General features: G+C 46.4%; 1 protein-coding gene across 7 annotated transcripts in view; it reads right to left on the reverse strand.

Annotated features, from left to right (window-relative positions):
* The window catches only part of STARD8 (StAR related lipid transfer domain containing 8), a 142,100-nt gene that overhangs the window by 29,130 nt on the left and 86,560 nt on the right, over nt 1–26,410 (reverse strand). For 5 of the 7 annotated variants that reach the window (XM_073360982.2, XM_073360983.2, XM_073360989.2 and 2 more), the window contains one exon: nt 1,964–2,035. In XM_073360982.2, coding sequence (XP_073217083.2) covers nt 1,964–2,035 — 72 coding nt within the window. Of the gene's footprint in view, nt 1–1,684; nt 1,870–1,963; nt 2,036–4,871; nt 4,995–26,410 lie in introns of those variants that run through there. The other 2 variants (XM_073360984.2, XM_073360987.2) reach the window with 2 other exon arrangements.

A 26,410-nucleotide genomic window follows, 5' to 3' on the forward strand; every position in this document is an offset into this window, starting at 1 on the left:
AGGCTTTGTTAGACCAGTACTGAGTTTAGACTGTTTCTTGACAGACTCCAGTGTCTAGAACCCAATTCTTGTCTCGCTGAGAGTGAGCTGTAATCAGCTCACAGGCAATCAGATCTGGGCCTAGATTCCAGAAATCTGGTCAGTCTTTACACTTGGATGCACACAGAGGTCACCCCTAAAATAGAAACTAGAAACAAAGAGGCAGGCTGTAAAGCTATCAGCAAGGAGGGACTATCTTGCTTTGTGTGCTTATGTTGCTGGGAGGGGGCAAGTGGAAGTGTCCCAGCTGAACAATAGCTGGCTTTGCACATTGCCTGGAGGCCCGGCTTCCAGCTATTGTTCTAGCCTCCTCCTTCCTCAGGCTAAGCTGAGCCAAAGCTGTGATTTTTCAACCTCCATGGGGACCACTGGCCTTCACCATGTGTTAGTAAACAAAGTTGGGTCCAGAAACACACTCTGCAAGGGTTAATTTGCAGATGGGGTTTGTGAACCCTGGTCTACACTACAAACTTACGTCAGTATAGCTACATCACTCAGGGATGTGGAAAACCCGGTGTAGACAGTGCTATGTCGACAGGAGAGCTTCTCCCATCTATGTAGCTACTGCCTCTCAGGGAGGTGGATTAACTACGCTGACAGGAGCAGCTCTCCTTTTGGCATAGGTAGCGTCTTCACTACATCATCACAGCCACACTGTACACGTAGACAAGCCCTGAGAAACACACAACGCATGAGCAAGTCAGCTGGATTCATCCAGCCGCCTCTCCTAAAATATCCTTCCTTCTGGGACCTCCCAATAGAGAAATGCAGCTCCCAGCACAGAGGTGCTATACTCGGGGAGCGCACAAACCTGGCTCCTGCATACTGAGTTGGGGAATGGCATTTGCCAGCAAAGAAATCTTCATTCCCACTCCTGTGCCATGGCCAGCTCAGCTGCACATGCATCACCAACTCCAGCAAGAGCTTATTAAAATACCTGCCAACACTGTCATCTATACAAATCTGTCTTCCCCCTGGCCTGGTCAGGCATCCTGGGAACTTTCTAGTGGTGCTGCCTGAAGGGCAGAGGTTTAGGAATGCAGAAAGGCCGATAACAAGACTCATTCTCCAGGCCTCTATCAAGTCGGAAGGCTTCAAGTTGTAACATATAAGCATACAATTAGCAAACTGCCCCCTCCATCTCTTCCTCTTCCCCAGTATTTCAGTCTGGCTCCAGTGATCTGAGAACTTCCCCTGCCATCTACATCTAGTTAAGACACACACACACACACACACACACACACACACACGTCAGGTATTTCTGGGTCATCAAAACTGGAAAGAATAGGGAAGGCCTGGAATGAATAGCCCCATGGTCTGAGCATACCATACCATCAGGTCTACTCCCCAACCCAGGCTCCAGCTAGCCAAGACCCTAAGCACAGCTGCCAGGGACAATGTTGTCATGGATCAGAGCACAAAATCAGACAGACAGTCACTACCACAGTGACAACAAAAGTATACCAGCCACTCTCGGGTAGCAGCCATCCCTGATCACATAGGAAGAAGGCTGCTGTTCAGACACATCTCCAGACTTGAGCAACCAACTACACCCAGTCTCACTCTGCAGAACCCATCCTGATGAGGAACAGGATGATCCTCTGGATTTGTTCTCATTTTCCCATCCATCCAAGGCTGACGATACCTGGAGCTCATCAACACTGCATCGAGCACTGGCCCAAGAGCGCTGGGGGTCATCTTTCCTCTTGGGAGTTAAGTGCTGTCTCACGGGTTCTCTCAGCTCCTCCTGGCTAAGGGAGCACGTGTAACAGCTCAGGACTAGAACCCCAGACTGGTGGGACTGGCATCCCTTCTACACATGGTGCAGTCCTGTTTTCAAAGGCATGCTCTTAGAGAAATGAGAGTTCTACCTCTCCCCCCAGCGCTCCCCCAAACCAGAGAATGTAGGAGAGGTGACACTTACCTTCATAAAGTTGTGCATACTGAGGAAATCCTGCTGCACGCAGCCAGTCACAAGCTTTCTTGGCCTCGACTTCTGAAACAAAGCAAATGAACTACTTTGAGAATCTCAACTTCATTATCTCCAAAGTATGGCAACATGCACTAGGGTCTGGGCCAGTCCAAACACTCCCGAGCTTCTGAACTACATCTGGATCCAACCTTCGTGGCCTGAACCCATTTTTAAATGCACTCCAGCCAAAGTAAATATATTTACATGAAATGGGATGTGTAAAACCCACAAATCCCCCGTTGGCAGCATTCATTCAACAAGCCTGGGCTAGCACCTATGCATGGGAGGGGAGTGGTTAGAAGGAGACGACATCAGGACCCTGAGAGCACAACCCAAATGGAGCATTTACGGATTCTATTCTAGGATCTATTCTCCTTTAGCATTAGAATAATGCACCTTATGAGAGGGGCATTGGACCCTCACCCTTTGTTCCCATTTCTGTGCTGCAGAAATGTAGTCTCCTTCTCCCATCCTCTAACAGGACTTATTGTCCCTTAGCATCAGCACAGAGAGGGTACGGAACGGACTATGGAGTTGCAACATAGGGATTTGACCACAAGAAATGCTTTTAATCTCCTGCTGAAATATTTGGTTTCTAAACTCCCTGAACTGAGTGACAATTTGCCAGAAGAGAGGAAGAATCTTTAAAAAAGAAGTTAGGGCTCATAAAAGTTTGGGGGCTGATCACTTGACAGGCCCTCTGCAGGCTTCCACCACAAAAGAAGTCTAGGACCAGAGACTATGTTAGCAACCCCACTGGAATCAATGGGACTAGTCATGGAATTAGGGGCTACTTAATATGAGCAAGGGGGATATAATCAGGCTTCCTCATTCATGACATATGAGGGATAAGAACTCTGACCTCCGCACCCCTGCTCTAGGCTATTGCCCTGTGGTCTGATTTTCACAGCCCCCATTGACTTTAATGGGAATTCAGAGCACTCAGCAAACATGAAAATGAGGCCACAGGGCAATACCTCAGACCGCTGCCAGCAACCAGCCAGAGAGTGTTTGTGAAACAGAAATCAGGACAGCGACCAGGTTCTTACAAAACTTAGTAAGGGGCCCAGCTCTGAATTACTGACAGTGCTATGGGTATTTGCTTATACGTGGCTTGAAAATCCTCTGGGGGAGCCAATAGAACAGCTGACACTTTGTTTTCTAGGAAATTTCTAGAACTTTCAGAACCCGAGGTTGTCAGCCACAATCCCATGCAGCTGAGGGAAGCTGTTGTCTGATGTCAGCAGTCATCAGACTGCTGGGCAAGATTAAAGTTTATGATCAGGACCAACGTATTTCACAAGAGAGAAAATCCTATTGTAAATTCACATAGATTCTTCCTCGCCCACTTTCCCCTTAACAGCAGCTCTGCTGTCCTATAGATGGACAAATGGCTGGTTCAGGCAAGAGCATCTTGGAAGGAAGCACCCCCAATGACATCAACAACCCCTGTCAGGAGCACTCAATATATTTATTATAGAGCAATGGAAAAAAAGCACAAAATAAACATTTCACTTAGAGATAGGACTGAGCTAAAATCTTGGGTTCAAATGCCTCTGGGCTTTGGAATATCATTCTAGATCAGGATGCAGATTTTTCAGCTGCCCTTAACTCTGTATTGGGCCGAACCAAAACCCTGGATCTGGATGATCCACCTGAATTCTGAGAGTCAAAATCCAAAATGTAAATCCGGATCCAAATTTTGGCACTCCAGTCCAGCTGTCATTTGAATTAAGGTTAAGTTACTTTGGAAAGTAGTTGTCATTTTAATTCAGGGAAAGTTACTTTGGAAAATGTGCACATAAGTGTGTGTTTGTCTCCCCCAACCCACATCACGCAGCTGTAAACTGTATAACACAGGAGACTTGGAACAGCAGCACACAGCGAAGTGCACCATATGCAAAATATAAAGAGCTCAGAGAAGCCTGATAGAAGGGATCACTTTTTTCTGATAAGGTGACCAGATGTCCCAATTTTATAGGGACAGTCCCAATTTTGGGGGCTTTTTCTTATATAGGCAACTATTACCCCCACACTCCCTGTCCCGATTTTTTACACTCACTATCTGGTCACCCTATTTTCTGATCACTCGTAAGGACCATGCGGTGTGACTTCTGCTCCCCCTTCTTGCACTGGAGGTATTTCCAGATCTTAGGGAGGAGAGTAAATCCGTATTTTATGTCCTATTTTAAAAGGAGAAAACATTTACTGGCAACCTAAGGGCACCGTGCTTAGCTGAGCACAAGCATTGGGAGGAAAGCCATCAGGTCATTCCCAGTTAAACACAGATCACGCTGCAAAGACCGTGCGAACACGAACCCTTGCCTGCCCGACTGCACATCCCATCCAGAATCGCAGAATAAAAGACATTTCACCTCCTTCCATTGCAGGGGGAATGCTTTTTAAAAATGTGAATGTTGTAACTCAGCTGCAGGAAAATACCCATGCTCCATTATCTTCTGTCAAATCAAAGTCGCCAGGTTGACAGCCCGGGAGAATGAATCTCTCTTCTATTCGCAGAACAGCTGCGGCCCACACACCTCCTCACCCAACATGCCTTACTCTGACCTGGAAGGGACCCCTACTAGAAATGAAAGAGGAGATCAGTTTCTGCGGTCCATTAAGGAGGCCAATAAAAGTGGCAGTTTTTGTGATGGCGATACCTATTTATCAAAAACTAGACGGAGACCCTCCAAACTCCACTCTGGTCACCAAACAAGACCCTGGATCTTTTTCTTTTTTAAAAACAGAACTGACCGGGGTGAGAATACTTCCAAAGAGAAAAGCCAAGAAACAAACAGGAGCCACAAAGGGAGTTTTGTGATCCCTTTTTTAGCACACACTGCTGTGCTGAGCTTACCTCTTACAGTAGGCAGATTGAACTGATAAAACAGCATTGCAGAACTGACGCCGAGCAGGCTGATCAACCATCCATGCAACCTCTGGGACTCACAGGAGCAAAACCAGCCACACTATGGTGTCCAAAGACTATCCTAGCTGCAGACAGACAGATGGCGGGAGAGGGAAAGGACGTGGAATCAAAGGATTCTCGGCAGAGGCGGGCTCCCACCTACCCCTCCAGAAAGGCAGGGAATGGCATGCGCTCACTTGGCAGATCTGGGATCTAAATGAACTGTACTTCACATCACCAATGGAAACGTGAAGTCAGAGAGCGACATTTCCTTCCCTTGTACTGGAGTCAGTCCAAAATGCACTGGATGGAGGAGGGGGAAATCTGCCTTTTCTCTAGCTTGTCGGAATGGAGCTCTCTGCCTTTTAAACGGTTCAGCCTTCAATGGTGATTCCTTTGTTTTCCCCCAAACAGTTCCTCTAAGAATGGGTTCCCAAGAGCCGCTGCACTGGGAACATGGGGATCATAGCTCCAACAGCCTAACCACCCATGGTAAACTCACCGCCATCACCAGCCCAGCACCGAAAAGGTTTCAAAGTGTTTCTGTTCAGGCCAAGAGACTGCAGTCAATTTCCTCTTTCCCTCCCACCCTTTCCATGAAAAGTACTTTCCCACGGAAATCCTGAAAAGAATCTTTCTGAGCCGCAAGAAGAATGGGTAGAACAATAGTTACGACAATAACTCAAATGGATTCCAAAGTCCTGACCAAAGGAAAACAACATCACAGCAGCACCCAGAGAGATGTCACAGGTGCACATGCTGCAGCATTAACAAAGATTGCAAGACAGCCTGCGAGATTCCCAGCCAGATTCCTCTTTCTCACCCACGCATCACAAGCTCTGCAAAGGCCTTGAAACCATGATCAGCTTAGCAGCTCACTGTCACCAGCGGAGGTCCAAAACGGGGCAAATTCTTCTCTATATTATACCAGCGTAAAACCAGAATAACCCCACTCGACTTCAAAAAAGCCACTGGGAACCATTACTGCCTGAGTAAATACCCTTCCCAACCCAGCTCACCAGCCCAACACCCCCTCTTCCAGTCTCTCTAAAGTATCCACTTCTTCCACAAGGCCCAGAAGAAATGAGGTTATGATTTAAAAGAGAAAAAGTCATGCAAAGTACCCCATTTGTATGATTTCCAATGTGTCCCACTTGCTATGAGTCCATATCCCAGACTTCGCGATGCAGGATCTCTCTATTTTGCATACGGTTCAGGCTGAACTGTGGCACAGTGCCTTCTAGTGGTTCCCAACAGGAAGCAGGCTAGAGAGAGACATGGAGACCAGAGTTCTCTGAGTCAGACACTGGATTCGGTTTCATTCATCATGTTGTTGATGGAATTGTCAAATAAAAGCATTGCCCCGAAACCTCCTGCTTTCCTGAGAATCCACCATGAACAATAAACCACAAATAACATGCTAAGCTGGGGTAAGAAGATGCCAGGATTTAGCCCCATTTGTGTTTTCTTGGTACCTTTTTCATTTCAATTAAAATAGAAGTTTTATTTTTAATTTTCTCCGCTGTCATGTTGGGAACCCAAAAACAACAGCACCAAGCTACTGAATGAGAGTCATAAAGGGAAACTGAAACAAGGTGAAATTTATTCTAGTTTCACTACTGAAAGTGCAGAAATTACTGCTGCTCAAATGCAACACAAATGACCTTAGAAACCCTATCATAATCTCTGTGTTTATCAGTAATGCAGATTGTTTTTTTTGTTTTTTTTTGTAAATAGGAATTTTATGTTGATGTAACCCACTGACGAATGTGTGAGATACGTCTCTGAGCCTGATCCACAGAGGATATGAGTCTGTTGCATCCGCAGCCGCAGAACTTAGGTATTTAGCTCGAGCTGTAGTAGCTCACCCATTTAGCTCTGGGGGTCCTCGGTTCAATCCTAGGCGGGTTGGCCATGACAGCAGATATCATCCTAACACATGCACTTGAATTGCAAAGAGAAAATACATTGAGTGTGCAGAGCAATCAGATCACCCCCGCCCTTCAGCCTTCTCTTGGAGAGGCAGTGTGAAATGTAAGGTCCAGTTCTCCGCCTTTTGGAGCTGCAGCACATAAGGTGCAAACCCAAGGGGAGAACGGGGCAAAAATGGCTTTAAATCACCTTTGCACCCTCTGGATTCTGGGCAGCTGTAGGCCGACATGTCCCACACAGAAATTAGAACAGCCACAGAGGTTGCTCAAAATTATAGCAGCCTACCAGAGCTGTCTCTCGACTGTAACACTCTGTAGTGCCAGGGGTGATAGAGACACCCCCACCCCACTCCCAGCATGCACTTACAGTTGGCGTTTGCATTGGCGCTTACAGGAAGAGAAGTGCAGGATAATTATGCAGGCCTGGCCTAAGCTGTGCTTGTGCTGAGGCAATTCTTCTCTAGTCACTTTGGGCACCTTTAGGGCCCCTAAACACCAGCTAAAGTGGCAAATAGGGGCCAGAGCAGGGGGCAGAATCTCTCCCTCAGTGTTTTAAGGGACTGTGGAAAACCCCAAGCCACTAATGACTGCTCAGTTAAGCCTTGTGACAGAAAGAGAGAGAGAGCTAGAAAAACCAGTGGGGTACAACAAAACGTGGATCAGTCTAAAACCAGCAAGGCACAAACAGTGGAGGCAGATTTAATTGCAGCTAGAAAACTATTTCCCAGAGCTCCAGCTCCGCACCTCCCCTTACAAACAAAACGAAACAACACAACACAACCAGGGTTCCAGAATTTCAGAGCAAGTTTCCAAATTCCTCATAAAAAAAAAAGTCTCACACAGGCAATTAGTGTGTGAAAAGCAAACCACATCACAAAGATGCCCATCATGGAAAGCTATGAAATAAGATGCTGAGCAGATGTGAGGGGGAATGCAGGCTCTTTCTATTAGACTCCATCTCAGCTCTGGCGTTAGTGCGTGCAGCACTTTGGTGTGGGTTTTGTTTCCATCCTGGTTTAAAATAAACGATTGCATAGTAAGTTAAATATGCAGAAGTGGAACTTAATTTCTCTCCCTAGTCTGTAAACGTAAATACCTTCCTATTTATTATGGAACCTACAGAAAAGTCTGGTATGTCCGCTGGGCCGTGGAGAACACATCTGTTTCTTAAGAGGACTGGGCTCTGAAATAGCAAATTTACATGTAGGACTCGGATCCTTACTTATGCTAAACATATTGGGCCAGATTCATCCCTGTTTTAACTATACTGGAGTTATAGCAGGAATGAATTTTGCCTGTGGTGCCTAGCTCTGCTCTCACTGATGCTGCTGCAACCTCATTGAATTTGATGCTGGAATCAGATTGCACAAGTGTAAGGGAAAGCAGAATTTGACCTGTTAAGTGCAGAATGCACTCATCTCTCTCCTTGATATCGATGATAAATATATATCTATAAAACTAAGCTGGAGAAAAGCGGTGCAGAACATACCATTAGGAACTATCCCATGCTAGCAGTTGGGTATGGAGCATATACTGTTTAAATAGGTGTTTTTCAGCAGCAGTGCCATCAGGGGTAAAACTTGGGTCACCTGAGTTCACCTGCTTCTCATGGGGGGAATGTGGAGCTTGGCTTAGGTTAGTTAACTCAGCTCACTTCTTTTTTTAACCACATCCCCGTGTTTTCCAGTTTCATTTTCTATAATTCGGTGATATTCTGCAGGCCTGATTCTCCTCTCTCTCACACCAGTGTTACTCTACTGAGGTCTATGGAGTTACTCTTGATTTACACCAATGTAAGGGAGAGGGGAATCAGCTCCTATGACTCCTGCTCACACCAAGACGTGCAGAGGAAGCAACACAAATGGAATTATTCCATCCCTGACCCTCAGAGACATGTAACATTAAGCAAGTGAATAGTGATATCCCAACACTAGAGGTTTCCAGCCATGCACTAAACAGCTCCCTTCCTATGCTTTCACCCCTAGCCACCCAAGGGTTGGGAAACCCAGCTCTGAATTGTGCTCTGGACCCATCTCACATATAAACCTGCAGTCTGAGGAGCAGTTTTTTAGAATGGGAGAAGTGTGTCAAGTTTTTACATCCTGTATCCCAGTAGCATTCATCAGCCACACCTGAATCAGAGCAGCCACAGTTTGGCACACCTCACTGATAAATAGTAATTGATTTTGTCTATTCATGTAACTCCCAATACAATCAGCCAACCTCATAAACTTTAACAGCCACAAGCACAGATAGAGTATGAAGACAAGAGTAAGAAACTCCACTGGACACTGTCCCAGATGCAGTGGGTTTCCATAATTAACCTTCACACAGTTACAAGGGCTTGCAAGCTTTGGAAATTGCGCCCTGCTGCACTGCCAACAAGAGATTGTTCAAATGCCTCCATCACATTCAAATCCTGAAATAGTCTGTCTGCTTTTAACAGCACTGATTCTGTCACAATTGAGGAACCCTTGGGAATCTAAAGCACTGGCAGGCAGAAAGTCAACAGAGAGCAGCCACGGTTTGGGGCCTGGCTGGGAACTGGAGCTGCAGCGGAGGAGGAGAATTCACGAGTCAATGACAGAACCAATGTAGACAATTGCACAGCTTAAGAAATGGATCACTTTCCCGTTTACAACCCAGACATCTACTGTACTGTGCAGGATAAACAAGAAGAGCGATCTGGAGGAAGGAATGCTCTGAGTCAGCTGAGGACAAGAGCTACTTAACAAATACAGGCAAGTGTGTTGTGTGTACATGTGTCTGTTTGTGCATGTGTGTGTTCATGGGATAGGCACAGTCATCTTTTGGGAAGGTGAGGGAGGTCCCTCCCTCTAGGAGACCCTTATTTCTTCCCAAACATCCTTCAATAAGGTCCCAGATCACATCTACATTTGTTCCAGCTGCAGAGGGATGGATACTGCTCTCTCTGAAGTGCAGTCTCACTGGTCTGCAGTCAGACCAGACTAATGGTCCAGTCCAGTCCACTCCCTCTGATCCTGCAAACCCAGTCAAGGCACTAGTTTCTTTCTTCTCTGCAAATCCACTGGGGGAAGAAGGTGGGGTTGCTTAATCACCAGCTCTTTGTTTTTCAGTAAGCCAAAGACTCACCAATTACAGAATACAAGCACCAAATGAATGTGTAGGGACAAGAAGAGCAGAGGTCTAAGATACCCCACCCCCAACTCAACTTGTGCCCTGATCCTGGGCTCTGGCAGGTATAGGCTCAGAGTGGTTGCAGGACTCTCCATATAGTTAGCAAGCTCTCCTCAGTACAGAGAGAGTTGTGGAATGAAGGGCCCTGACAAGCTAACAAGCTGCTGTTCTATTACCAAAACAAAGTTTTCAGACAGGACAAGATGCTTGCTTACTCCCAGCCACCTGCAGTCGACAAGGGCCCTCTAGACTTTGCAGGCGCTCAGTTCTTTTCTTGAAGTGTCTGTTGAACAGCTATGTGTAAGGCTCCTGACATTTTCTTCCTTTGTCCCCCTGATGTCTCCTCTCAGTTCCAAGGGCATCTCCCCTCTGTCCCACACAAGCCTTTGTAGGTTCCTTGCCCTGTTCATTCCCATAAGCACTGACATTAGAAGTAAAAAAATCTCACTGCACCCTCTCTGCGTTAATCCCCCTACCTCCCAGCAGGGTTGTGAAGATTCAGTAATGTACCTAACAGGCTCTGAGACTGGAGAGTGTTCAGTGCTACAGTCTGAAGAAATCTGGTTTGGAAATTCTGCCTATGCACAGGGAACTATTTCCCCCACATGCCCAGGCACGCATCTGCAGCTCCATTCACTGAAGCTTTTATTTCAACGCTGGGCTATTCAGTGAGCTGCTGTCAGTTACTGTTCTCTTTCTTCCTCTTTTAAAAGCAAAGGAAATTCAATACTAAAAGCAGAAGTTACTATGAAGTTACACCTTGTATTTTACAAGCACTGAAGTCACAGTGAGGTACAGAGCGGTATACGAGTGAGCACTATGCAATATGTAGAAATATATAACTGTGGGCCGAAAGGCCAAATTCTGCCCTGTTGTGCAGCCCACTGCCATATGGCCCACTGCCATAACTTAAGACTTCCCACCTTGTATATTTAAAATCTCAACCCTAATGATGCCTTAGACTTTAAATATAGTCCTTTGAACATCTGGAATGCCTTACACTGATGGGTCTCAGCAGCCTTTTAAAACGTAAGCGCCCGATTTACATTCATGTGTGCAGCTCCCAGCGACTTCAATGCGAATTGCAAGTATCTTTTTCCAAGGGCAGAACTGGCCCCCAAATAAATTAGGTCACACTCTAGACCTTTGAGAGGTGGACACATGCTATTCTTCCCATTTTATAGTGTGGGAAACTGATGTCCAGCTCCTCCTCATTCAATTTTTTGCCTCACTGGGCCAACATATCTTGATATTCACCTTGAGAGAAGCCACTGCTCACTTTATGCTGCACTGAAGATCATGGGATTACTTCAATCAGCCAAACTGTTGCAGCTTTGAGTACAGGGCAGCACCGCAGGCTCACATTAGAGGGGCTGCAGAAGGCCTGCTTTGAGGGAAAAGACAGAGACCGACAGCTGTGGGTTGCCTTCCACTAGGCTTTTGTTGAGCTGTTATCTTAGCCTTCTTGTTTACTAGCTAAATGAAGGAGGAAGTGGCCAGTAAGGCAGATGGAGTTTACAGCACCAGGGGGGTTGTGTCTGCTTCTCTCTGTGCTTTGGCTTTACAATTGGGAACATACAGTGGACAAGGATAGACCTAGCCAGATATGCATTTAGCAGGAGTAGGTCACATGTGTTTGTTTGTAGGATGAAATTCTATGCGGTCCCTCCATCACAGGTAATTATATACACATGTCCCCACACACATTTCCACCCTTCTCTGCATTTTAACTCTTTTACTCCTCCTTGGCCACAGCAGGATGCTTCTTCTCATGACCCTCAGCTAGTACCTGAGAGCAAGAGCGTGCTGGTCGCTCAGGGGTTAAATGTGACTTATTTAAACTTTGCAGGGGCAAAACACATGTCTGGTGGAAACAAAGGAGCGTGAAGGGTGCTAATGGGAAAAAGAAAGACGGGGCATACAGCAGGCAAGACCCCAATCAACCCTTCTTTCCTCCTCCCCCACCTGCATTTGACCAGCTTTTCTGGTCAAGATATATGAAGAGCTGTGCCAGGGAGACAACACAGACACCTCTCCTGTTGACCCAAGGATGACACAGTCAACTCAAACCTCAGTTCTTTTTTGAGGATGGGAGGCCCAAAAGACCAGGGCAACTTAACCACTGTGTGCTTGGGAGTTGGGACAAGGAGATAGCAAGGCAAACTAACAGTATCGGAGGCCCTCTGAGCTTTGGTTTGGCAGGATCATCCACCTCCTACATCATAGGATGGTTACATTTGCCTGGATCTAGATTTTGGGCTGAAAAGTTACCGTTTTTCTTCTGCACACTTTAAGCTATTCTCTTCCTGACTCTTATACTAATGCTATATTTGCTCCATGTAGCCAGTTAGGATCTTTTTTAAGAAGTTATATTGAATCTTTCAATAAAAATAAAATGAGTTTCAAAATGTGTTTGGCCAGACCAAACATCCAGCTGGGACTAACCTAGAACTCACACAACTCGCTGCATTTGTGTCTCAGAAGCGAAGAGTAGCCCACCTACCTTGACCCCCTCCAGCCTGCAGGCTCTCGAAAGTGAAAGTGGAGTGAAGCACAGACACACAACCCAACCAGAGGGAAACGCACACAGATGTGCACAAACAGTTCAAGTTCTGCTCTGAGTGGTAATCACACAGATTCCAGGAATCCCCAGAAACGTTACCCTCACTCCGCTGCACACTGAAACAGGTTTTGGTAGAAATGCTGGAAGCTAATTTGTGAGGGGGCAAAGGGGTAAGTGTTGGGAAAATAAGGATAACAAACAACCTTCAAATGTGAAGGGAAGTTACTATTTCCAGTTCACAAACCCGTAACAAGCTAAAACACCAAGACACTCCAGTGCAATATACAGAAACAAGAACTTTAACAAAACTTCTGCCACACAGTTGGCTAGACAAAAAGAACAACTGCTTTTCAAAATGGCCTCTAATTTCTACCTTTCCCCACCCCTACCCCCACATAATGTTGCACCCATAAGCAGTGTCAGCATGGTCAACCACAAGCACAAATGGCAGCATTTCGACTTCTTAGCACCCAATCTGGAGCCACTGTTAGGTAGTTAGACATCTATGTTCTGTCATTTGAACCTACAACCCAAAGGTGGACACATTACTGCAGGTGCAAAATTATAGGCAATGTTTACAGAGCTGACCCAAAGAGTAGATTCTTTCAAAGTGGAAGTGATGTTGGGTAACTCAGGGTACCTTCTTCTCAATGGTTAAGGAATAGAAGTGCTTCTGTCAGCCTGCCTCCCTTAAAGATCACACACAAAGGAAGGCATGAACATACACCTTTGATTGCAGCAGCTCCTTTACTACACAAGGAGTGAGCAGATATGTATCTCTCCCTACTCAATGCTCCTACGTGACCACCCAGCCATTAATGTATTGATATATTTAACTAATTTCTATAGCTCTTAATACAGTGGAAGGTGGGTGCTTTAATTACAGAAGATTAAAGGCACAAAAGAACAAAACAAAATCAGCTACTCCGATGCTACACAAAACAAATGTACACACCCCACCCTCTCTGGAATTGCTCCATCACTTTCCTGTTAATCGTCCTACTGATGTCAAAAACACGTTGTCTGGACTAAGGGACGCCACCTTAATCTGAACTCAGTCAGCCATGGGCCAGTCTGCTCATCTCAGTGCTGAGATGCTTGCACTGTAGACACTTTGATGGTGAGAGGACGCAGCATTGCATCATGGCCACTGTAGTTCAACACAGCATCACCACACGATCGCCTTCTCTATGTTGATCAAAAAATGGGACCCATAATTCACCACTACTTCTAGCAACAGCGGAAGCCATAGCATAGACAAGGGGCAGGAAATTTTAATGCTCAGAGAACTAATGGACCACGCAGTGGAAATAACACCTGATCCCACCTGAGTCTTGCTCACACTAATACTCCCAACATGGCCTCAATCAGTGGGGCTGCACCAGTGGTGAAGTATGGGTGCCATTTTTGCCAGAGAGCATTATTGTACCCTATGTGAAGTCAGGACAGTGAACAAAGCCAGCCAGATCCAGAACAATTATTTTGCTAAAAAGTTTGAATGGGTGGCAGCTCTAATTCTGGCCAGTCGTCACGGCACAGAACTGCTTTCCCTCGCCGGAACGTGGTATTTTCGGCTGCTCTGGGATCAGCAGAGCCAGACTTCTTACCAACCCTATATACTGTTTGAAGTTTCCTTGCTGCACTAAAAACCTACCGACTTTTCTCAAGGCCACTGACAAGCAGGCACACTCTCAAAATGCTTAAATCCAGGCATTAAAAAATAATAACTTGCTATTTCCCTCAATTTTTAAGTATTTGTTAATTATTTAGAAAGGTCAGTTTTTGTTGCTAGGAGAGAATTAATGTACTGCAGCCTTTTTGCAGAACTGTGAAACACTCCATTTTCTAGGCCAGCAATGTAAAGACGCCAACTAACTTCAATGGGAGTTGGACCTTGGTTCGGAAGAGCTGAAAACCCAGATCATTATTTGCCATAACCAGCTGCTAACTTAAATGCCAGCATGCTTAACCGGATTCCATCCGGTCACTATGCTTTCTACAGTATTGCCAGCACAAGCTCACGTCCCCATATATGAAAACTGCTGCCCAGACACACCATCCAGGAGCAGTGAAAGTTGATTTCCCAGCAGAGGAAGAAGGTGCTACTTTAGGCTCTGGCCTGAAGAACAGATTTCCCAGCCTTTTATTTTTAAATGTGCTGCCACTAAAGAATGACAATTCCAAATAGTTCTCCAGCTCTCTGGAACAATCTGCCTCCTCTCCATCTCACCGATCCCTGCACTTCAGACACTGCAGGTTTGTCTCTATGAACATTTAGTTCACACAGGGTTGCCAGGGGTCCGGTTACTGACCGGAACACCTGGTCGAAAAGGGACCCTGGCAGCTCACCACTGACCGAGCAGTTAAAAGTCCAGTCGGGGGTGCAATGGAGCTAAGGCAGGCTCCCTGGCTGCTGTTGCTCTGCGCGGCTCCCGGAAGCAGCAGCATGTCCTCTCTCCGGCTCCTACACATAGGGGCAGCCGGGAAGCTACACACGCTGCTCCACCCCAAGTGCCAGCTCTGCAGCTCCCGTTGGCCAGGAATTGCGACCAGTGGGAGCTGCGGGGCCGGCGCCTGCAGACAGGGCAGCGCACAGAGCGACCTGGCCGTGCCTCTACATAGGAGCCAGAGTGGGGACATGCCACTGCTTCCAGAGATGCTTGAGATAAGAGATGCCCCGAGCCTGCACCCCCAACAGCCTCCCACCCCTCAACCCCCTGCCCCAGCCCTGATGTCCCTCCCACCCTCCAAACCCCTCAATCCCAACCCAGAGCCCCCTCCTATACCCCAAACCCCTCATCTCCAGCCCCACCCCAGAACCCGCACCCCCAGCCGGAGCCCTCACACACACCCCTGCACCAACTCTGATCCCCCTCCTGTCCTCTGAACCCCTCGGTCCCAGCCTGAAGCACCCTCCTACACCCCAGATCCCTCAGCCCCAGCCCAAAGTCTGCACCCCCAGCCAGAGCTCTCACACACCCTGCACCCCAACCTCCTGCCCCAGCCCAGAGCCCCCTCTCGCACTCCAACCCCCCCAGCTTGGAGCACCCTCCTTCACCCCAAATCCCTCATCCCCAGCCCTACACCAGAGCCCGTACTCCCAGCCAGAGCCCTCACCCCCTCCCCCGCACCCTAACCCCCTGCCCAAGCCCAGAGCCCCCTCCCGCACTCCAGACCCCCCAGCCTGGAGCACCCTCCTGCACCCCAAACACCTCAGCCCCAGCCCCACCCCAGAGCCTGCACCCCCAGCCGGAGCCCTCACCCCCTCCTGCACTCCAACCCCCTGAGCCAGCCTGGTGAAAATGAGCAAGTAAGTGAGAGAGAGTGGGGAGAACGAGCGACAGAGGGAGTGGGGAGTGAACAGGGGTCCTCGGAGGAGGGACTGGGCAAGGGTGTTCGGTTTTGTGCGGGTAAAAAATTGGCAATCCTAATTTCACAGCAAGTAGGAGTGGGAATCTACCTTGCACTAGCCTGCTGCAGACCAACTGTCTGTGTGGACCCTGATGACACAGTTAATGCACTTTGATCTACAGTAGAACCTCAGAGTTATGAACACCAGAGTTACAAACTGACTGGTCAAACATACACCTCATTTGGAACCGGAAATACACAATCAGGCAGCAGCAGAGACCAAACTAAAAAAAAGCAAATACAGTACAGTACTTGTTAACCAAACTACTAAAAAAACAGTTCTTAAAAAAAGATTTGACAAGGAGCGGAAACTGTTTCTGTGCTTGTTTCACTGAAATTAAGACGGTTAAAAGCAGCATTTTTCTTCTGCACAGTAAAGTTTCCAAGCTGTATTAAGTCAATGTTCAGTTGTAAACTTTTGAAAGAAGAACCATAACGTTCAGAGTTGCGAACATTTCAGAGCTACAAACAGCCTCCATTCCCAAGGTGCTCATAACTGTGAGGTTTTAACGGAGTCCTGTATCAAAGAGGACTAGAACATAGCACATTATTGAACTGTTAATGAGCATCAGCAGGGTCCACATGGAGAGTTCGGTTGCTGCAAGCTAGCATAAGGTAGAATCACACCCGAGATTGCTGTGAGCTAATTATTCACACAGACAAGCCCTGAAATGTAATTCCAAACCCACCTCCACTACTTCCAGGGAGCTGTCAGCCAGTAGCCCAGACAGGCACTTACTTTGCCCAAACCTTGCCTCATCCATTAGTTCCATCTGACTATCACACGTGGTACATTGGGAGCTAGGTATATGAACAAATTTAGGCTCCAATTCTGCAGAGATTTAGGCCAGGTCTACACTACAAACATACACTGGTTGACTACATCGCTCATGGGTGTGAAAAACCACCCCATGAGCAACTCTTGGTGTAGACAGCCTATGTCAATGGGAGAGCTTCTCCCGTCAACCCAGCTACTGCTCCTCCTGGAGCTGGATTAACTACACCAACAGCAGAAGCTCTCCCATTGGCATAGTAGTGTCTTCACCAAAGCGCTACAGCAGCATAGCTGCATCGCTGTACATGTAGACAAGTTCTAGGACACGTGTTTAAGCTTTAAACATGTGAGTAATCCCATCAAGCTCAAGTGAACTCTGTGGTGTGTGTGTTACTGTGTGTTAGTCTGCCAGCTACAAATTTTGAGAGTACAAGTGATTTTATTCCCCAGAGGGGAGCAACACAGTAGACTGTGCCTTTCACTAGCAGTGATTCTTAATTTTGTATCCATTCTAATATAAAGAGCTCTAGGAGGCTTTGGCCTGATGGAAGGTTGTGTTGTATTGTCTGGGAAAGCTGCCAATTCCACTGCATTAGCAGTTGATATTTTAAAGTTGCTCCAGAACAGATCCTTAGCTGTAACGTTGCACATTACCGCCTTCGGCTACAGCAAACCAAGCATTACAGCAAACACTCTGTCACTCTATCCGTTATTTCCGTTAGCATCCCATTGCTAGTCTCAGCTCGTGGGACCCCACTACCCTTCCACAGATGATTGGGAGAGGGCTAGAAAGCAATGCGTCAAAAATGAATAGAAACTAAATTAAGCAATGAGCAACAGAGGCCATGTCTACACTATGTAGTAGCATAGCCGTCCTGTAGCTATGCCGGCACTAACCTGTAGTGAGGATGCAGATGACAGCTATGGTAGGGTTTTTGCTGTTGCTGTACATATTCCACCTCCCTGAGCAATGGCAGCTAGGATGACAGACGTATTCTTCCGTTGACCTAGCTATGTTTGCCCCAGAGGTTGGGTCAGTAAATACCCCTGAGCGCTGTAGCTATGGTGACCTAAATTTTAAGTGTAGACCAGGCCTAAGAAGTAAATGTAATAGGACAATTCAGATAATGGGACAATTGAGATGATTAAAACCCGAATATGTGGATGGAGGGAGACCCACAAAAGAGATTTCATCTCCCTTTTTATTTTGGCACCTCATTATGCTCTGCCCCTTTTGATGTGTTGTTTTCACTTGGTGAGTTTTGTGTATACATCAGGTAGTGATCCTGAAAACACTTACACATGAAAGTAACTTTGCTTAGCCAAATGTAGTCAATGGTACTACTCAAGTGAGTAAAGTTACTCATGTGTACTGTATAAGCGTTTGTAGGAGAAGCTCCCGTGAAAGGATTGTTCAATCCCTGTGGCAGGGACCTTGGCTTCCTTCAATTTGAAAGGCCATTGTCTACCTGCAGCACTATGGAATTAATAAATAATCATCGGTCTTCTCTTGCAATCCTCTCAACGCACTCACTTCGTTTGAACACCATCAGCTTTATTACTGCATTTGTCATTAATACAACTGCATAATTCTCACTGGCACAGCAATTCTCATTTGCACTGAGTACAAATGAATCCTTTTCCCTCCTAGCATCTCGCCCCCATAACTCCATCTCTCGCTCTCTCTCCAAAAGAATTCATCTATGGCATGGATGGCACGTCAGTTATTTCTAAGGCTTCCTGCCAACCCCAGCTCCTGTCCCTACCCGCTCTCTCTGCAGGAGGGAAGGTGGACGGTCGGAAAGCACAAAAAGGCATATTGGCATGCGCACAGGAAGCAATAAAAGTTTAGTAGAGCTGGCATGCGAAGGAGTCAAGAGAACTTTTATCGGTTGGGTTGACTGTGTGAGAAATAAGCCCAAATATTAAAAGGGCTAGAGAGTCTTACTATGCCTGGAGTGCAGATGAAAACTACACACAATGTAACGGTCATTGGACTATGTTCCGTTGCTCCCACACCCTGAATTCTAGTGCCTCAGCTTATCAACGCTTTTCAGGACTCACATCTGGTACAGCGGCAAATGGACTGACTGCGGTCCCTCCCTCAAAAGAGAATATGAGGTGGAGGAAATCACCTTTCAAGGCGGCAGCTGCAACTTGTTTCAAGAAAAGTAAAAACATTTTTTCTAAAGGAAAATCTCAACATAAAACAGAATTAAATCTCCAAATCCTTCCCCTACGCCACAACATAACCCCCCGCCCCCAACAAACTAACAAGCTGCAAGAGGAAATACGGGTTTCTAAAATCCCTTTTGCAGCAAAAAGGTTCATTTTACAAACTACTTCCACCTTCCCCTGTAAAGCCGACTTGCACACGGAAATCTTTTACAGGGGTGGAAATGCAAAGCTCAGACACAAACAGACTCACCATGGCTGAAATTGTTAATCTGGGCTTTGTTCATTGGAAATTGCAGATTAAATGAAGAAAATAAAAAAGAATGACCACCATCCCCCTTCATCCGCTCCTGCAGCGAGCCTGAGCACCATGAGCACCGGAGATGGGAGGATTCCCAACCCAAATTCCTTCCTGCAGGCAGTAAGCTGGAGATCTGTGTTCCCTTCCACCCAGGCCTACGGTACTCCACTAATAAAATCTGCCCTCGCTGACCTCATTTGCACGGAGAGGCACCTCGTTCGTTCCTAGGAACTAATGGGATATCTACAGCTTATGCAGTCAGGGGGCTGAACCGTTTAAATAGCAGGGGTGGGAGTAAGAGAGAAAGTGAGAGCAATAACGTATGTACGTGCATGCAGCATAACCATTTCAAGCTCTTAAACTCTGCCTCTGACGGAGGAAGCGTTCTCTCCTGGAGCAACTCGCTTAAAAGAACACACGGCCTCCTGGCGTAAGGGAGTCACTGTAGTAGAAAGCGAGCATGAAGTACAGCAAATAAATAAGGTGCCTAGGAGATACATTATAGAAGCTCTCCTCCATTGGCAAATGGGGCGTCCACTAGACTAGATGAGACCTCCAACCTCTATGGCCAAAATTTCAAACCTGGGTGCTTAACCATGGTGCCTATACCCATATCAGACACCAAAATAAAAGTTTACAGAAGTACTGAGCACGCCTGGCTCTTATTTTTCAGGCATACCTCCCCCCTCCTCACTGTCACCGTCACGCAACTTCCTAAAGTGGAACTGGACTGGGAACGTGCGATATTACACAATGCCATAACCAGGTGCAGGAAAATTGAGTGAAGGCATGAAAATATGTCCTATTCTGATCACTCAAGTCTCTCACATCCGCTTTCAGCTGGGTGGTTTTTATTAGCAGAATATGGGCTTTAAAAAAAGGGGGCACTATAAGCTAGATTCAGACCTTGAGAGTTGGGCTGTACCCACTTAGAGCAGGTCTGAATCTGGCTCTCTGAGGGCTTGTCTTCACTACTGCGCTAAATCGGCACCGCTGTGATCGATGTAGCAGCATCAACTTAGCAGTTCTGTTGAAGACGTGATAAGTCAATGGGAGAGCGTCTCCCGCCGACATAGCGTGGTGTAGACACCGTGTTAAGTCGATGTAAGTTGCGTCACTCGCACAGAACAGTGGTAAACACTGGTCAATCCCTCGAGAACCCAGAGAGGGGCACAGGCTATGGAGGAAGGATGGTCCAGCAGTCTGAGCACTAGCACCCGGCATTCAGGAGACCCAGGTTCAATTCCCTCCTCTGCTGCAGAATTAAGGTGTGACCTTGGGCAAGTCACTTAGTCTCTGTGCGCCTCAGTTCCCCACCTGTTTAATGGGAATGATAGCACATCCCTGCCTCACAAGGGTAGTGTGAGGATAAATACATTAAAGATGGTGAGGAACTCCGATCGTGTGGGGATGCAGGCCAGATAAGCGTGTTACAAAGACTAAAGCAAGAGAAGTGGGAAGTGGGAACCTTCAACAGAGATGGGATTCATCTGTGCAGCAAAAAGCACATTCTCTGCTATTCCTGAGTCAGTGTTTGTGGCATAAATAATGTACAGTATGAGCTGAGAGATCAATGAGTTTGTGAGAGGCACCACAGGGGAGGATTTGGGGCTGAAATGAAGGGGACAGATTGGGGAGAGGTGCAATGGTAGCTGCATCTTCAAAGGGACTAAAATGAACCCAACCAGTACACATGATAGCAGAGAAGGTCCAGGTGACAATGAACGAAGGCAGACGCAAAGGCGGCTGAGCGGCAATCCATGCTATCAGGCACTGTGTGTAAAATTCCCACCAACACAGGAGGAGTCAAAGGTCACTTCCAAATGAGATCTCATTTGCTTGCAATGTAAAGAAAGTGCAGGGCTTTAGGCCATGTCTACACGAGCAAAATTACAGCAACAGCTGTACCGATGCAGCTGCACCACTGTAAGATCACTTGTGTAGCTGCTCTATGCCAACGGGAGTAAAACCACCTAAACAAGAAGCAGAAGCTATGTCGGCGGGAGAAGCTCTCCTGCCGACATAGCGCTGTGCACGTGAGAGCTTATTCCAGCAAAATTTATGTTGCTCAGGAGAGTGTTTTTTCACACTTCTGAGCGACATAAGTTTTGCTGAGATAAGTGGCAGTGTAGACATGGCCTTAACTCTATGGCTGTGTCTACATGACACAGCTTTTAGCGACATGGCTAAGTCGCTACAGCCGAGCCACTAAAAGTCGCGCTGTGTAGCTGCTCGTTTAATTTCCACCCCCAACGAGCGGCGTTTGTGTTGTCAGCAGAAGAGTTCACACTGGCGCTTGTCGCTGCAAAACTTTTGTCTTTCAGGGTTTGTTTTTTTTAAACACCGCTGAAAGGCAAAAGTTTTGTCGTTCAATTGCCAGTGTAGACATAGCCTAAGTGTGCACACACTTATTTGGGAATAAGACTGTCCACACATGGAGTTGGTCAGGAATAGCTATTGTGCTTTAAATCCACAGCCTACCTTAATCCTAATTAACTTTCAAATGTAGATAATCTCTGAACACTGTAACAGGCAGGCTGAATCTCTGAACTATGTGCCCTTGATCCTTTTAAGTCTGCTAATACAGTCAGTCTAGCAGGGAAAGAAGATCAAGTATTTCTACTGTTCCACTTGAAGATGAGCCAGGACCAAAGACAGATATCCCACCAATAATAAATAATAATTATATTTAGATTTTATAGGGCCAAGGAAAAAATTTCCCCATCACTGACATGCAGCCACCTCTGGAGTGGAATGTGACCTCTGTTAAACAGCGCACTGCACTGCTGCACAACAGTTTAGGGCAGGACGTGAAAAAAAAAATCCCATATCCTGCCAACACCACGGGATGATTTGATTAGGAAGAATGACATTAATCAAACTGGAATTTGGACAAGACACTCATACTAAGAGCATCCACACCAGTGTGCAGATTAATTCTCCTCCTTCAGCATACACAGAGAAATGCGGGTGTGCGTGTGGGTGTCCAGGATATTTGTGATCCTTTCCCCCACTCAAAAGGCTCTCAGCACAAGTCTTCGCAGGAAAAGCCTCTTCCATGATTATCCCAGGCCGGACCTTCCTGTTGTTAGTGCTCCAGTGGCGCCACAGAAGGAAACCAGACCATAAATTTCCTACAGCAACGAATGACGATCAGCTGCCTCATGGGTGTGGAGTCAGCCAGTATTTCTGGGTGGGGGGAAAGGGAGGAGAGAATCTTTTCTGGTTCCAAAGAAGATGGAAGGGACAGTTTGTCCACTTGCCTGGAGTGAGCTGAAATATTGCCCAGAAGAGAGGGCTGAGAAGGTCCAGGAAGCCAATGGCTCCCTCTCTGAAGGGAGGAAAGTACAGAGTAGCCCATGTGCTACTGCTCTTCTGCAGGGCTGGAGAGGAGCAGGCTGGCTGGGGCACAGGGAAGGGAGAGCAAGGGACAGAAGAAAGAAGAGCTAGGAGGCCTAAGGCCCCACAAGTGTCCTGGGAGGTGGCAGTCCCAGAGGAACCCTTCCAAGAGTCAGGGGCCCCCAACATTCATTAATGTGGGCAAAAAGAAGAAGGCAGAAACAAATATTGCAGGATCTGAGGCTGGCCTTTTCAGCTGGCAGCCAGCCATTCTCAAGGAGCTCTTCTCATCTTACTTTCAAAGTCAAATCTGGAGGAGTCATGAAGTGGGCCTATCTGTGCCAAAAGTCACACAGTGAGTCCTCATTCGCTCCTCCTGACTCACGGCCACTAGACCAGTCTCCTCCAAAGACCATCATCTGCTGCCACAATCATCACGGAACCTGGAGCTGGTGGATATGCTGGTGAGCAGCACCCACTGCCTGTACATGAAACAATGCCAGATCCTCAACGGAGAATAAGACTTGGGCATTTCGTACTGCTGGCCAAGAACTTTCCTTCAGATTTTAACTCCATGTCTCCACCAACAGCATTAGCCCCCTCACTTCCTAGAGATACAGGGCCTCCCTAGCAGAGAGTATTCATGTTCTGATCCAAGAGACAATAATCCCCCCCAAACATTACTGTCATCTACCTACTGGCAATTACACCCAACTACAATTCTCCAGCAGGTCTCCATTCCCCTAGACTGTAGTGGTGACACTAATGCAGCGAAGGAGGCCAAATCCATGCTTTTGGGGTGTTAGCTGATGACAGGTGGGAAACAGAAAGGGATTCCCCCCATCCCCAGAAGATACACTATAGCACAAATGGCCAGATGCACTGGGTTTGCTTTCTTAGAGATATGATACTGGACCACCTGGACCATTGTGACAATTTCTGCGTACTTAACCATCACCATAATCCAGACAAAATCCTATTCCAAAAGCCAAACTCATGGAGACATACTGCAGTAGCAAAGCAAACATGGAGCTAAGAATCTGCTGGGCATCAAGCAGGTAACCCTTGTGGAAACGTGGAGGCAGGAGTAAAACCTTGGAATGCAGTTGGAGCCCAGAGAATATGGACCTGAATTTTATATAGGTGACCAGAGCCAACTTTGAGACTTACAACCCCTTGTCTCTTTGTTCCGTTTGAAGATGGTGTGGTGGAAGGAATTGAAGACCAATGCTTCCTTTCCATTATAGAGCAAACGGCAGCCACTGGAGAGACTAGGCCAAATGGCTTTTGAGAACTGGTTTTAAAGGACATCACAGGATTTCAGAAAGACAAAAGAGCAACACTTTTTAAAAAAAAAACAAAAAAAACATAGAAACCTCCTTGCCAGGAATGTGAAGAATGTCAGGGAATATTACAAAACAGGATGCAAAGAGAAGCTGGCCTCAAGCTCTATCACAATCTCATATGTTGGCCTGATTATCAGATGCTGAATCCTGATGGAAACCTATCAGTGCATCTGCCTTGGAACCAAGGGCTGAGCTCAGCTGGATTGATTCTGCCTTTTCTTCTGATACCAAAGAAGTCAGCTGAGCAGCCTCTGCTACGGTCAGTCTGTGGAGGGATAAAGCTCTGCCCATCTGCCTATCCACTATCATAGCCTTGTCATACAACACATAACATTCTTTGTGTCTATAGTGCCTTCCATTTAAGGAGCTAAAATGAAATGAACCCCTTAGGAGGCAGGTCAGTGTTCCTATCCCCATTTCACAGATAGATAAACTGAGGCACTGGGAGGGGCTAGGACTTGCCTGTGGTCACACAGCGAGTCAGTGGCAGAGTCAAGCACAGACCCCAGGAGTGCTGATCCCAGTTCCCCTGCTCTAACCATTAGGCAATACTTCTCAGCTCTTTAGACAGCTTCCTTTGACACTTTTGCTAATTTACCAAATACATTTGTGCTTTCTATGGCTTGTACATCTCCCCCCGCCACCTGTTCAGACCTGCAGGGACATTCCAATGCCGAACTTGTGGCATTACAGCCCCTCCCACGGCTGCAGACAGTAAGGCCAGAAGTTCGGGAAGGCTACGAACCGGCAAGGTCAGGCCAAAGGACAAGCTGGGTTAGGAAGGTGCAGAAAGTTCTTATTCAAGACGCCAACATCCTCAAGAGCAGCACAGGCAACTGACACCAATTACTAGCACAGAAATGAGTATGTTTTTTCGAGCTTCGCCTCCGTGTGACAGTCCCTCTTTAAGTAAAAGAAGCTCCATTTCCAGGATCAGCTTTGTCATACCAGGACTTATTTGGGGGCTTTTTGCCCAGCCGAGCATCAACATGAAAGAACACAACAGATCTGCCTATTCACACAGCCCGAAGGGAGGCAGCCTGCACATGAAAATAAGGTGGATGCTCGGTGGTGGGGCAGATGGATTCCTAACCACAGTCACAGCTTATCAGAGGTTACCTTTGTAAGGCCTTGGGCTTAAAAATCATAAGGGAATTTTTACTCAGTGATACAAAAGGCACCTACCTCCTACGACCGGGGTAATTACAGGCCTGTCAGTCTGACATCGAGTCCCAGGCAAGATAATGGAGTGGCTGATATAGGACTCAAATAAAGAATTAGAAGAGGGTAATACAATCAGTGCCATACAACAGGGTTTATGGAAAATAGAGCCTATCAGACTAATATCGTATCTTCTTTTGATGAGATTACAAGTGTCGTTGATAAAGGTAACAGTGTTGATGAAATACACTTAGATGTCTGTAAGCCATTTGACTTGGTATTGCATATCATTTTGATGAAAAAACTAGAAAGATACAAAATTAGCATGACACACATTAAATGGATTAAACGCTGGCTAACTAATAAACCTCAAAATTGAACTGTAAAGAAGGAATCATGAAGTAGGTGTGTTTCTAATAGTGTCCCGCAGCAGTTCTTGGCCCTAACACTATCATCATCATCATGTTCCTATTATACCTTTGGCTTTTAGGGCAGTAACGAAGCTCCTCCACTCCTCTATATTCCATATATATATATATATATATATATATATATATATATATATATATATTCTATATATTACCTCTATATTCGGCATTGGTGCAACAACTGTTCGACTAATGTGTTCAGTTCTGGAGTCCACACTTCAAGAAGGATATTAACAAATTGGAGCATGTTCATAGAAGAGCCATGGGAATGGTTAAAGGATAAGAAAACATGCTTTATAGTTATAGACTCAAGGAACTCAATCTATTTATCTTAACAAAGAGAAGGTTAAGGAGTGACTTGACTACAATCTGTAAGTACCTACACGAGAACAAATATTTAATAACGGGCTCTCTAATCTAGCAGAGGAAGTTATAACATGATCCAATGGCTCGAAGTTGAAAATAGACAAATTCAGACAGGAAATAAGGCATAAGTTTTTAAACAATGACGGTAGTTAACTGGTGGATCATGGATCACTGGCAATTTTTAAATCAGGAGTGCATGTTTTTCTAAAAGAATGAATCTGGGAATTTGGGGGAAGTTCTCTGGTCTGTGCTATACAGGAGGTCAGACTAGATGATCACAATGATCTCTTCCTGCCTTGGAATCTATGAATCTACAAAACATCTTTAGGCAGTGGCCATAAACAAAGCACACAGAAGCAAAATGACACATGCTACAGGAGGCCTGGGCCATCTCATTGTAAAGAGAGACACTGACAAGGCTGATTAGACCTACAGTTAGACAAACTGAGTTTTGCCGTGGTTCATTGTAAGCCCGGCTAGAGCTAGAAGACTGCTTGTGAGGACACCAAGCCTCCCTCTGACCCATCCCTTGG

The sequence above is a fragment of the Lepidochelys kempii genome, chromosome 9 (assembly GCF_965140285.1).
Source record: "Lepidochelys kempii isolate rLepKem1 chromosome 9, rLepKem1.hap1, whole genome shotgun sequence".
Classification (NCBI taxonomy): domain Eukaryota; kingdom Metazoa; phylum Chordata; order Testudines; family Cheloniidae; genus Lepidochelys; species Lepidochelys kempii.